This window comes from Camelus ferus, chromosome 18 (genome assembly GCF_009834535.1).
Source record: "Camelus ferus isolate YT-003-E chromosome 18, BCGSAC_Cfer_1.0, whole genome shotgun sequence".
In the NCBI taxonomy this organism is placed as follows: domain Eukaryota; kingdom Metazoa; phylum Chordata; class Mammalia; order Artiodactyla; family Camelidae; genus Camelus; species Camelus ferus.
In genome coordinates this window covers 32,708,131-32,720,326 of record NC_045713.1, presented here as the reverse complement: position 1 = coordinate 32,720,326, position 12,196 = coordinate 32,708,131, and the positions used below count along the sequence as shown (strand labels likewise).

Here is a 12,196-nt window from a genome sequence, read left to right as displayed (position 1 = left end):
TTCAGTAATGTTGCAGGATATAAGGTTAATAAACAGAAATCTGTTATCTAGCTGTATAAGACAACAAAGCCAGAAAACAATCTTGTTCAGAATTGCATCAAAAAGAATAAAATGCCTAGGAATAAGCTTAACCAAGGAGGTGAAAGACCTACATTCTGAAAACATGGAACATTGATGATGTAATTGAAGACGATACAAAACATGGAAAGATATCCCATGTTCACGAATTGGAAGAATTAATATTGTTAAAATGTCCATACTGCCCAAAGCAATCTACAGATATAACACAAAACCTATCAAAATATCAGTAAAGAACTAGAACAAATAATCCTAAAATTTATATGGATCCACAAAACACCCCAAATAGCCAAAGCAATCTTGAGAAAAAAAGAACAAAGCTGAAGGTTTGTTCATGTCCTTGACTTCAGACTATATTTCAAAGCTACAGTAATAAAAACAGCACAATACTGACACAAAACAGACAAAAAGATCAATGGGAACAGAATAGAGAGCCCAGAAATCAACCTATGCACTTATGGTGGTCAGTTAATCTACAACATAGGAGACAAGAATATACCATAGGGAAAAGACAGTCTATCAGTAAGTGATGCTGGGAAAACTGGATAGCTACATGTAAAAAGAAAATGAAATTAGAACGTTTTCTCACATCACATACAAAAATTAACTGAAAATGGATTAAAAACTAAATATAAGACTGGAAACTATAAAATTCCTAGAATAAAACAAAGGCAGAATACTCTTTGACATAAACCATAGCAATGTTTTTTTTGGATTTGTCTTCTCAGGCAAAGGAAATCAAAACAAAGTTAAACAAAAAGGACCTAATTAAACTTAAAAGCTTTTGCATAGCAAGGAGACTATGTACAAAATGAAAAGACAACATACAGAATGGGAAAAAATAATTGCAAATGATATAACCAAAAAGGGGTTAATATTCAAAATATATAAACAGCTCATATAATTATATTTAAAAAACAATCTAATCAAAAATAGGCAGAAGACTTGAATAGATATTTTCCAAAGTAGATATACAAATGGCTAACAGGCACTGAAAAGATGCTCAATTTCACTAATTACTAGAGAAATGCAAATTAAAACCAAAATGAGGTATCATGTCACACCTGTCAGACTGGCTATCATCAAAAAGTCTATTAATAACAAATGTTGGAGAGGATGTGGAGGAAAAGGAACCCTCATATACTGTTTATGGGAATGTAAATTGGTGCAGCCATTATGGAAAACAGTATGGATATTCCTTTAAAAAAGTGAAAATTGATCCAACAATTACACTCTTGGGTATCCAAAAAAAAAAAATTAAAACACTAATTCAAAAAGATACATGCACTTTAACATTCATAGCAGTATATTATTTACAGTAACCAAGATATGGAAGCAACCCAAGTGCCCATCAAGAAATGATTGGATTAAGAATATGTGGAATACATATAGAGAATGGAATATTACTCAGTCATGAAAAAGAATGAAATACTGCCATGAAGCATGTGCATGGACCTAAAGGGTATTCTGCAGGCATCTAGGTGTCTGGGTCTCTCTCCATTTCTTTCTCAGTCTCAGTTTCTTTCTCTGCATCTCTTTCTCACTCTCTGTCTCTTTTTATTCTCTTTTTTCCTCTGGTTATCTCTTTCAGTGTCTCTGTCTCACTATTTTTCTTTCTGCTTCTTATCTTTCTCTCTTTAGCTCTTTCTGCTTCTCTCCCTCTCATCCACATCTTACTTTGTGTGCTTGCTCCCTATTGGTCCTTTTGTCTCCATGAGCTTCATTTTTGTAATATTTTGTAAACAGGGGCCTTGACTGAGCTTGGCTTCACCTAAAGATGCCTGCATTTTCCTGACTGATTGAGAGGAGAAAGGATGGTGAAGAAACATATAACATACAAAAATACACTGAAAATGGATTAAAAACTAAATATAGTTTTTAGTGCGCTCTTTGGGTACACACACACTTCCTGGTGCCTTTCTTATTTCCCCCAAGACGTGACAATACTGCCTGCAGGCCTGGGGCAGGATGAATGGGGGCACCAGCACCCATCCTACCAGGGGAGAGCAGCCTGTACAGGCCTCTGGGTCAGGTGGGGTGCTGGAAGGGATTACCACTGCCGCTGGGGTCCGGCTTCCTCTCAGGTCTTAGCCCCTTCATCACACAGATGCTCTCCATGACCAGTTTGACAGGGCCAGGTGGATTCTGCATGGACTTCACCAGTGAGATGTCTGCAGGGTTCAGGGTGTCCAGTGCAGCAAGTGCGGCCTCCAGTGCTGGCATCACCTCTGCCAGGTCCCCTTCACATTCGTTCTGCAGGCAACACAGGGACAGGAGAGGTGACTGCCTAGTGCCTGGCATACTGGGGGCGAAGCAAGCTCAGCTCCTGGAGGAAGCAGAGCAAGTAGGAAGAGGTGCTTCCAGTCCCAGTGTCCTTCCAGGGTGGTGCCCCCTCCTGGAGGTCTGCATGGTGAGGGTGGCTCTGACAGCTGGCCAGCAGCAGGGAGGCATGCATGGAATTGCAGGGCTGTGGTCTGGATACCTTGACATTGAGAATTTACATGGTTTTAAAAAAAAATCAAGCTTTTGGTTTTTAGCAAATTCCCAAGATATATATGCAGTGAGTGACTTCATAGCCATTGATCAAGGATGGGTTGAGAGATGAAATAAAAAAAATAAGGGGTGAGTGACAGATGGGAAGAGGGTTAGGGCAAGTTTAGGGAAGAATAAGGTGTGAGGGGTGGGAGAAGGTCAGAGAAAGGGCGAGTGTCCGGGATGCACTTGTAGTTCAGACATAGGGTAGAGGTGGTGTTGGCAATGGGGGAAGTTTGGGGATAGGGTGGAGTTTAAGGCAAGAGGTTAAGGATGAGAAATGTGGATAAAGATTAACGCTGGGTCATGAGCTCTGGGAAAAGGAGATGGTGTATATTTTGTCCATTACTTCTTCATTCAGAACCAAAACTAATACAATGGAATATTATTCAGCCCTAAAACAAAATGAAGTACTGATTCATGCAACAACACGGATAAACCTTGAGAACATTATGCTAAGTGAAAGCAGCCAGACAGATGCAAAATGCCACCTGCTACATGATTCCATTTACATGAAATGTGCATAAAAAGAAAATCCACAGAGGCAGAAAGTAGGTTAGTGGTTGCCAGGGACCAGGGAGAGGGAGGACTGGCTAGCGACTGCTAATGGGTGCAGGCTTCTTTTTGGGTGATGAAAATGTTCTAGAATTAGACAGAGGTGATGATTATATAACTTTGTGAATACACTAAAAACCTCTGAATTGCATGATTTTACAAGGTGAATATTAATTGTATATGAACTATATGTCATTTAAAAAAAAAGAAAGCTTAACAGTATAACATTTTAGAACTGGAAGGAACTTTATAGATTACAGTTGGCCCTCTGTCCGTGGACTTGGAACCACTGATACAGAGGGCTGACTGTAGGGGGCTTGAGCACCTGTGGATTCTGGTATCTGCAGGGGGAGCTTGGTGTCTGCGGGCCCCCGGCTCCCTACTCAGTGAATTTTCTGTTAGTCTCCGAGCCTAGGGAGTGATCACGCAGTCATGAATGAAGTGAAACTTCATAAGAGAATGTCAAAAGCAGCACGTGTTGAAGTCTATGTCTTGCACATTTATGGTGACAGGCAAACAAAATAAAGGAGGTTCCACCTTCCTACATACGTGTGCGTATATCATGGATTCTTTATTTTAGGTTTTCTGATTTTCTTATAAACTCATAGCAATGTTTCATTTGGCTTCATCATATTAAAACAATCCCCCCCTCCTCAAAATGAGCCACGTCAGATGTCCCCAGCATCAAAACAGAATGCCCTGCTTCTGGTGGTAAGAATGGCTCGGTCCCAAGGGCAATTCAAGGGGTGCAAGACATGGGGAAGAACCGGGGCGGACCCCTGCTTCAGGAGGGGCTTGCAGGCAGAGGACACCAAAGGTGCTCACTCAGCTATAGCTCTGGATTCTCACCAGGTTCCAACCAACCCAGATGCCCATGGCTTCCTACTACCCATAGCTTCGTGCGCTTTCCTATAACGTGCCAGACAACTAGTGGCCCACGTTCACGTTATGCCCCCTGGTGGCCTGGAAGCTCTGCTTCTTTCCTAAGGGGTAAGTCCTGGGTTCCAGAGGGCTTGTTTGTCAAGTAACTCCAAAGGCTTTCATTGTCGTATTACCTTCTGACAATGATTCTTAACCCTGACTCTGCATCAGAGTCGCCGAGGAGCACTCAGGGCATCCTCACCATCAGGCTCCACACCCAGAGATTCTGATTCATTCTGGTTCTGATGCAGCCTAGGTGGGGTCTGGGCACCTGCATTTTTGAAACTCCAAAGCTGACTCTGACACACAGCTCTGTTGAGAAACTGCAGCTGACACACTGGAAATACCGAACACAGGGAAGGAAGGAATAGACTTCAGTGCCCAGTAGGGGAATGGCTCCTTGATGGGTGAAACACCTACATAGCATGGTCATTAAAGTGATTATATGACATTCTGGAAAAACAGTTGTGATAGGCTGTTCAGGAAATTAAAAAGCATGAAGCAAATCACAGTTATGCTATGATTGCAGTAACCATGCACATGGATAGACAGGAACTAGAAGAAAACTTGGAAAATTGGATAGGTGTTAAAGTTGAGCTCTTAAAAATTCTTTTGTATGTGTTATTACTGTTACATCATTTGTTTCTGTGGAAAAAAATTAATAAATGACCCCTGTGGCTTAGCAGTGCACAGAGCAGCAGGGCTGTTTGAGGCGCGTGAAGCACAGTGCTTGCTGATGAAACGTAACCATCTCTGCAGTACTCCAAGCATCGTTTATTATCCTCATTAGGGGGAAAAGAAACGATCCATTAGCTTAGAAAGAATCGACCAGTTTGAGATTTGCAAGTGTTAGCCACTATATATAAAAATAAATTAAAAAACAAATTTCTTCTGTACAGCACAGGGAACTATATTCAATACCTTGTAATAACCTTTAATTAAAAAGAATATGAAAATGAATGTATGTATGTATATGTATGACTGGGACATTGTGCTGTACACCAGAAATTGACATATTGTAACTGACTATACTGCAATTAAAAAAAAAAAAAAAGAATCAACCAAGTTAAGTAAACCGTTTCACTTGGGCAGCAAGGGTTTGGGAACTGACTCTTTGCCAGTCTCCTGATGGTCCCAGGACGGACTCCACTCCATTGCTGAGCCTCTGCACTGCATTAGCACCACACTGGGTGTTCTCTCCCATGTTCTCTCATTTCTAGGGGTGCGAGGATATTAGAGGAAATCAGCAGCCCTCGTGTGGAGGAGGACTGTAGCCCTGAGAGGTTCAGGAGGGGATGCTGGTCCTCACGAAAGTCTCAGGGAAACTCAGAGCAAGCACAGGTCTTTTTACTCCTCCCTGGATAGTTTCTTCCACCTCCTGACTCACCTTCAGGATGTCACTCCCAGTACTCGGGGATGCGATGGCAAAGCATTAGACCTCACCCTTCATGTCAAAACCTGAGTTTTGGCAGTCTATTACCCAGGAATGGGTGTGGTGGGTCACTGCCTTATAAACCTCATGTCACCTCTCACCTCCTTCCTGTTCCAGCAAATCACTGTTTTCCTCTGACATTGTGGAGAAGAATCCCATGTGTGATGGTACCCATACATGGTGAGAGACTGGCCTTTATAAAGCAGGCAAGTCCACATGGTACAGGGAAAAGAACGATAGTTCTGGAGAATAGCTAACATGGGCCATGAAGCTCTGATTGCGTGCTGGACACATGCCATAAATTTTACATGTTTTTCTCTTAGTGTCTCCATTTTACAGATGAGGAAACTGAGGTTAGGAAGGGACAGAGCAAATATTGAGCCCTGACACATCTGATTCTAGCACTGAATCACAGAAAAGTTGCAAATGCATGTGCCTCTAGGGGAAAGACCAGTGATATGAGTGTCACAAAGTGAACTATTTGGGGCTTTGATGAACTGGAACTCACCAGGGACAGCATTGATTAAAAGCTGCCCATGGGTGCAACCCAGGAATGCAGGTCTTGTGTTGCCCTAGAACTCAATTTGTTTTCCTAATAAAAGCTAAAAGTTAAAAAATTTTACTTGAAATCTTTTGATTTTTAAAAGTTAAGTATTTCAAATTAAAAAAAAAATACTGTATGCGTCACAGTGTATATGTAGCTGCTAGTTTTTGCAACTTCTGGGATAATGGCCAGATGCGAGGGCTTTGGAAGCAGGGAGCTCTGGGTTTGAATCTTGATTCAGTCACATGGTAGCTGTGTGACTGGACAAGTCGTTTAAGTCCTTGTACCATGATTTCCTCATCTGTAAACTTGGAATAATGCCATTTGCCTTACAGGGCTGTTAGGATGATAAAAGTTACTGTAAATCAGACACAGGAGAACACAACCTTCATGAGAAAAGGAACTTTGTCTGTCTTATTCACTCCTATTTGCCCACCGCCTAGAAAAGTGCCAGCACAAAGTAAGCGTTCAATAAATATTTGTTAAATAAAGCAATACCAAAAAAACCATGATGACGTTGATAAGTCATGGCTCTTATTATCCCCTTGTCATAGAATAACAAATCACCTGCTAGATGATGGCTCTTGGTACCCAGCGGTCACTGTCTTTTATGGTTCCACTGGCCCCCCTCACATACCACTAGGACTACGAGTCAGCAAGCCTCTCTTATCCAGGACATTCACTGTGGGACTCTGAGACCAGAGACTGGACCTGTGGGAACCTAACAGAGGCCAGATTTCAGGACTTATTAGAGAAAAGCCAGTCTGGAAGTCCCATCCTTTTCAAAACAGTGCCCCATAACCTAGAAGTGAGACACAAGCTACTTTTTGTTCAAGCTCTTGTTTGAAGAATGGACAAAAGAATTTTCTAACTGCTGAGTGGGAAAGTAGGGGCAAGTAAGTATCTTAAGCTAAGTGCTATGAGCCTTGGATTCTAATCCTACTAACTAGCCTTGCAGCTCTGGAAAGTCATTTTTACCACTGAACCTCAATGTTGTTGACTTTCAGATACTGACAGCTGTCACTAGTAAGTCCAAAGTTGTTATGACACTCAAATGGAACTGTGTGCTTCAAAGTGCTTGGAGAAATACGTAACATCACACGAACGTTAATCAGATTTTTTTCTAATATCTGAATATAGGTGAAGCCCTTCCCAGGACTGCTCTTCTTTAGTACAGAAATCACCTTCAAATGCGGCCCTCTAGGTTTAACCTTCTGTCATTCAACAAATATTTATTTCACACCTATGACATGCCAGCCACATCTGAGCAAAAACATGATGGAGGTGAAGGAGATAGCCAATGCGAACAGCCAGTGCAAGGGCCCTGGGGTAGGAACATGCCTTGCGTTTGTCTGGGGAGTAGCTAGGAGGCCCGTGTGGCCAGAGCAGTCAATGAGGGGAAAATAATAAGAGATGAGGTTAGATTATATTGGGGTTTGTAGGCCTTGACTCTGAGGGAGATGGAAAGTATCTGCAAAACAATAATGCTTCCTGGAGAGAGCCAGGTGTCACTTACTAGTTATGTGATGCTGGAAAAGCATCCTTTCAACCCTCACTTCTTCCATCTGCAAGTTGGGCATGACCGCGCACATTCTGCGGGACTCTGTTAGGCTCTAGTGAGAGAATGGAGAACCCAGAAAATGCCGGTTCCCCCTCTTTCCTCTCGGTTCTTTATACCTTGATTCCTTGAGCAACGGCGGCAGCAGCGTTGGCTTCTTTTTCGTCTGCCTGCACCAGAAGTTTCTTGGCATCGGCCTCTCTCGTCTCCTCTTCGATTTTCACCATCATCTTAGCGGTCTCCTCAGAGGTCTGGATGAGTTGGGGTTGGAGGGCAGTCAGTTCTACTTGCATGACTGCCACCTAGCAAGGAGAGAGGGTGAGAGGGGTGCAGGGTCAGCCATGCCAATGCTGAAAATGGCGGAGTCGGCAAAAGCTGCAACGACCTCTAACCTATGATACGTGCAGAAGATACTGATGATTTTAATGGTGCTGGGTACACATTTGTTGGCTAGGGTTTCTCTCTTCGATCTTCTAGTACTTAGTTGCTGAGTTCATACTATGTGTTGTAGTTACCAAGCTCTGTGGTAGGCACCAGACATATAATGGTAAACTTAAAAAATTTTAAAATGATACAACATTTTAAAACTTTCAAGGTCATTTCTTCCAGTGGTCTGAGGCTCTCTAAAACATTCCTGCCAAATAGCTCTCTGACCACTGTCTGAACATCTCCAATGATGGGGAGCTCACCACCGCTCTGGGGAGCTGGGCTGTTTTTCAGACAACTAAACACATCAGATTTTCCTGGTAAAGAGCTGGAATCTACCCCCACGCAGTTTTCACCCACTGGTCCTGATTCTGCCTTCTAAGGCAGCTCAGGTATTTTTTGGAGAGAGTTTTATGACCTCGAACCCACTGCCCCCCAGAAAGTCCACATGAGAGAAACACAGCATGCTGGCCTGATCAGGAACACAGACTCTGGAGTCGTGCAGACCCAAGCTTCAGTTTTGACCTAACCGCTTGCACCAGCTACTCGCGAGGCTGGTGATGGTGGGCAAGTCGCCGGGCCTCTCTGGGTCCTTGGTCTTTGGGTGTAACGTGATGATAACAGCGTTTTCCTCATACACAGGCACGTGGCAGGGCTCGAGGAGTGTTAACTGGCACCGTCATTCTCTTTACTGTCCTCAGGTCATTTTGCTGCTCCTCCAACAACAGTTTGCTCGCCCTATCCTTGTCTGGAGAGACCCCAATTTTCAGCATCTCTCTAAAAGCCAGTGACTCTGAGTTGGACCCAGCAACCCCAGGAGCAGAACAACAGAGGCCACCTCTGACGCTCTCTCCCATCCCTGCACTGCATGTTGGTGGGTTTGCTGTACTCAGTGACAGGTCAGCCTACGGCAAACCATTCAGCTGCCTTAGTTCTTCATGGGTGCTGAAAATTCACGTCTTAATGTGATTTTGTCAAGGGACTCCAAGCACAAGTCAACTGCTGGTTCAAATGCCAGACATTTTGCTAAGGGTTATGCTTCTGTCAGCTCATTTAATCTTCATAATGCCCTATGAAGTGAAGACAGTTATCACTTTTTTTAATGAGGAAACTAAGGCCCCAAGAGGTTGAAATAACATCTTCCAGGTTGTATAGCTGATAAGTTGTAATGCTGGAGTTTGAGCCCAGGACTGTCCGACTCCACAAAACCCTGCTCTAACCACCGCCCTGTCCTGCCCAGTCCCCCACTGAGAATACCCGGGACTGAGGCAAGGGTGAGGTGAGTGAGGCACTTGCCTTGGACACAGAATTTAAAGGGGCACCAAAAACACTCAGTACTCCAGATAAGTCGTGTTTTACTGTAATGTAAGAAGTTAAAATTCGTTCAAAAAGATCCATGGTGAAGAAAACATCAAAGGCTTTAAAGACAGACTCTCACAGGGCCAAGATTAGGCTGAGGTAAGCGAGGTTAAGTCCTGCAAGTGCGGGGTGAGATGCTGTCTTTATCTGGTGCTCTCTTAACCTCCGCACCTGAACAAGCGCCTCACCACGTCCCCTTGGCCCTAGACCTCTTCGTCCCTGTTCTGTTCTGGCAGTGCTCACCTGTGATGCTGCAAATTCAAGCTTCTGCAGGCCTGTCAGGTAGCGGTTCCTCATCACATCCACCTCTTGTCTCTTCCTATTCAGGAGCGTCTTGAAGGTTAGGATCAGTTCGAGATAGGAGGTAGGGGTAACGTAGTTGTGTCTGCGAAGTGTGTGGTAGTAGTCGAGAGACAGCGTTTTCACGTTCTCCTGGAAATATTTGCACATGGAGATGACCCTGCCAAGGACACAAAGGGTAGGGAGGCAGGTCCAACCTGCTGTAGAGGGATCCAGCACGGCTTGGCTCGCAGATGTGAGGGTGCGAGAAGACCACTCACCATGGCCTGCTGGAATCCCAAATTCCCTGCAGCATGTCAACAGAGGCTCAGGAGGGATGAAGGAGGTATAAATTCCTACCAGAATGATCTTTGATCGGGTAATTTCTATCTTTGATCGCTTTTGTGAATCACCAGGGCTTAAGCAGGAGTTCTTAATCTTTGGCAGTCTGGTGAAGCCTCTGGACTTTGCAGAATAATGTTTTAAAATGCACAACATAATATACATATATATAGGATTATAAAGGAAACCAATTATGTTGAAAGAGTTTTCAACATATTTTAAAAACCAAATTTGTGATATTGTTATATGTGTGCTTTTATTGATACATTAAATCAGGGGTCAGCAGACTTTTTCCGGAAAGGGCCAGATAGTAACTATTTTAGACTTTGTGAGCCACATAGTCTCAGTAGTAACTACTCGACTCTGCCATTGTAGTGTGCATGGCTGTCTTCCAATAAAACATTATGTACAGACATAGACTGTGAACTGGACTTGGCCCATGGGTCATAGTTTGCCGATGGAGGCATTAAATAGTAAGATTGGGCAACGAGTCTGAAAACTATCATCATTTTGAAGGAAATGATATATTGGGGTATCTGTAATGACTGAATGAGGTATGGGAATAACTGTGATTCCCACAGGTAACAAAGACACAGGTCTCACACAGCCAGACTGGGGTTTATCACCTCTCATTGTCACCTCTCACTGAAAGAAATGCAAAGCACCAGGTGTCAGTGAACAAGAAGATGTAATTTGTCCCCATTCATATTCGCTGGCCCTCCAAATTCCTTTCATGAGGCTGTAGACCCAGGTTAAGGGTCTTCTGGCCTACAGAACAAAGTTCATAGCTCTTAAAATGTCTTAAAGCCATGAAAATTCTGCCTATTTATTCATTTTTTTATTCATTCATTTAATGAGTAGTAATTGAACTTACTATGTACCAGGATATAGAGGTATACAAGGCAGGTGACATGACTCCTGCATTCACGGGACACCCAGAGTGGTTGACAGTCTCATCCCTTCATCCCTTCCCCTACTCTAGCCAAAATTCAGTGCTTTTTTTCTTTCTTTCTTTCTTTCTTTTTTTTTTTTTTTTTGTATATCTGTGCTTTATACAAAAAAATAGCAAGTGTTTTTCACAACAAAAAAAAACCCTCACAAGAACCAATTTTCACCCCCTTGGCAGTGATACTGCCCCTGTCGGGAATGTACACTCTGAGACTACAGAAATAGCTGTATTATCACATCCAGGTTCTCACAGCTATAACAACAGTGCATCTCCAGGACGATTCTGTACAACGAAATGTTATGCTTTTTCAGCAAAGACGTTTTATTAACTATCTAAACATGACTTAAAAGTATAAGACTTTTTTTTAAAAAAAACATATAAATTGATGAAGCTTAAAACAGCAACGAGAATAGAGCCAATACCTGGATTTTCATTTGAAATATTTGGTCGGGGCACTATAATGCAGCTAACACTTACTCCGTCCGAATACTGTCTTCGAGCTCCACATCTTCTAGAAATTTGTTGGCCACCATCTCCAGGGCATCAGTAGGCCAAGACTGGAACCAGTCAATTGTACAGCAGTTGATCAGTGATGGGAACATCCGCAGGCGGTTCCGGAAGGCATCCCCAATTGGACTCATGGCTGATGAAAAGTAGACTCTGTTAGGTCTCTTTCTCTGCGTCAAGGAGGCCTAAAGGGACAGGAAAGTCTTCCCAAGCATGCTGGTGGGGTCTAGGGAGCAGTGGTGTTTCCTGTTGGTACACCAGGGTGCAATGGGGAGTAGTCATGATAAGTGCCTGGGAAGTGCAGGGGGGATATTTTCATGCAACTTTGTGATGGAAATTCAGTTTATTACAATAGCCTTCTGGCTGGTCTCACAATATCTATATTATCCCTCCAGATCCTCAGGGTCACTTAGCCAGAGTGGTTTGAGTCCTTTGACCCCCTTGCTCTATTTGTCTTGACTCCCAGACATAAAGGAGTCATGGATGCCCCTTACATAGCTACTTATAGAAGATGCTGTGGGGGCCATCAGCTTGTTTCTGACCTCATCTCAATCCAACCACACACTTTGGGTTCTATGCCCCCAATTCCATTCATTTTTTTATTTAGACTCAATGTGGCAAAAGGAGCAGGATGTAAATAATGTGGAAGTGTGGGGTCAGCGTGGCTAAAAAACAGAAGCGGAAGCTTGGTTTGAGATGAGAGTGGAGAAGAGA

The 12,196-nt window shown here is 43.2% G+C and overlaps 1 protein-coding gene across 1 annotated transcript in view; it reads right to left on the bottom strand.

The window, feature by feature from the left end:
• Positions 1 to 12,196, bottom strand: part of DNAH3 (dynein axonemal heavy chain 3) — a 150,436-nt gene that overhangs the window by 26,492 nt on the left and 111,748 nt on the right. The window contains 4 exon segments of the mRNA XM_032460908.1: positions 2,133 to 2,331; positions 7,740 to 7,922; positions 9,649 to 9,865; positions 11,453 to 11,618. Coding sequence (XP_032316799.1) covers positions 2,133 to 2,331; positions 7,740 to 7,922; positions 9,649 to 9,865; positions 11,453 to 11,618 — 765 coding nt within the window.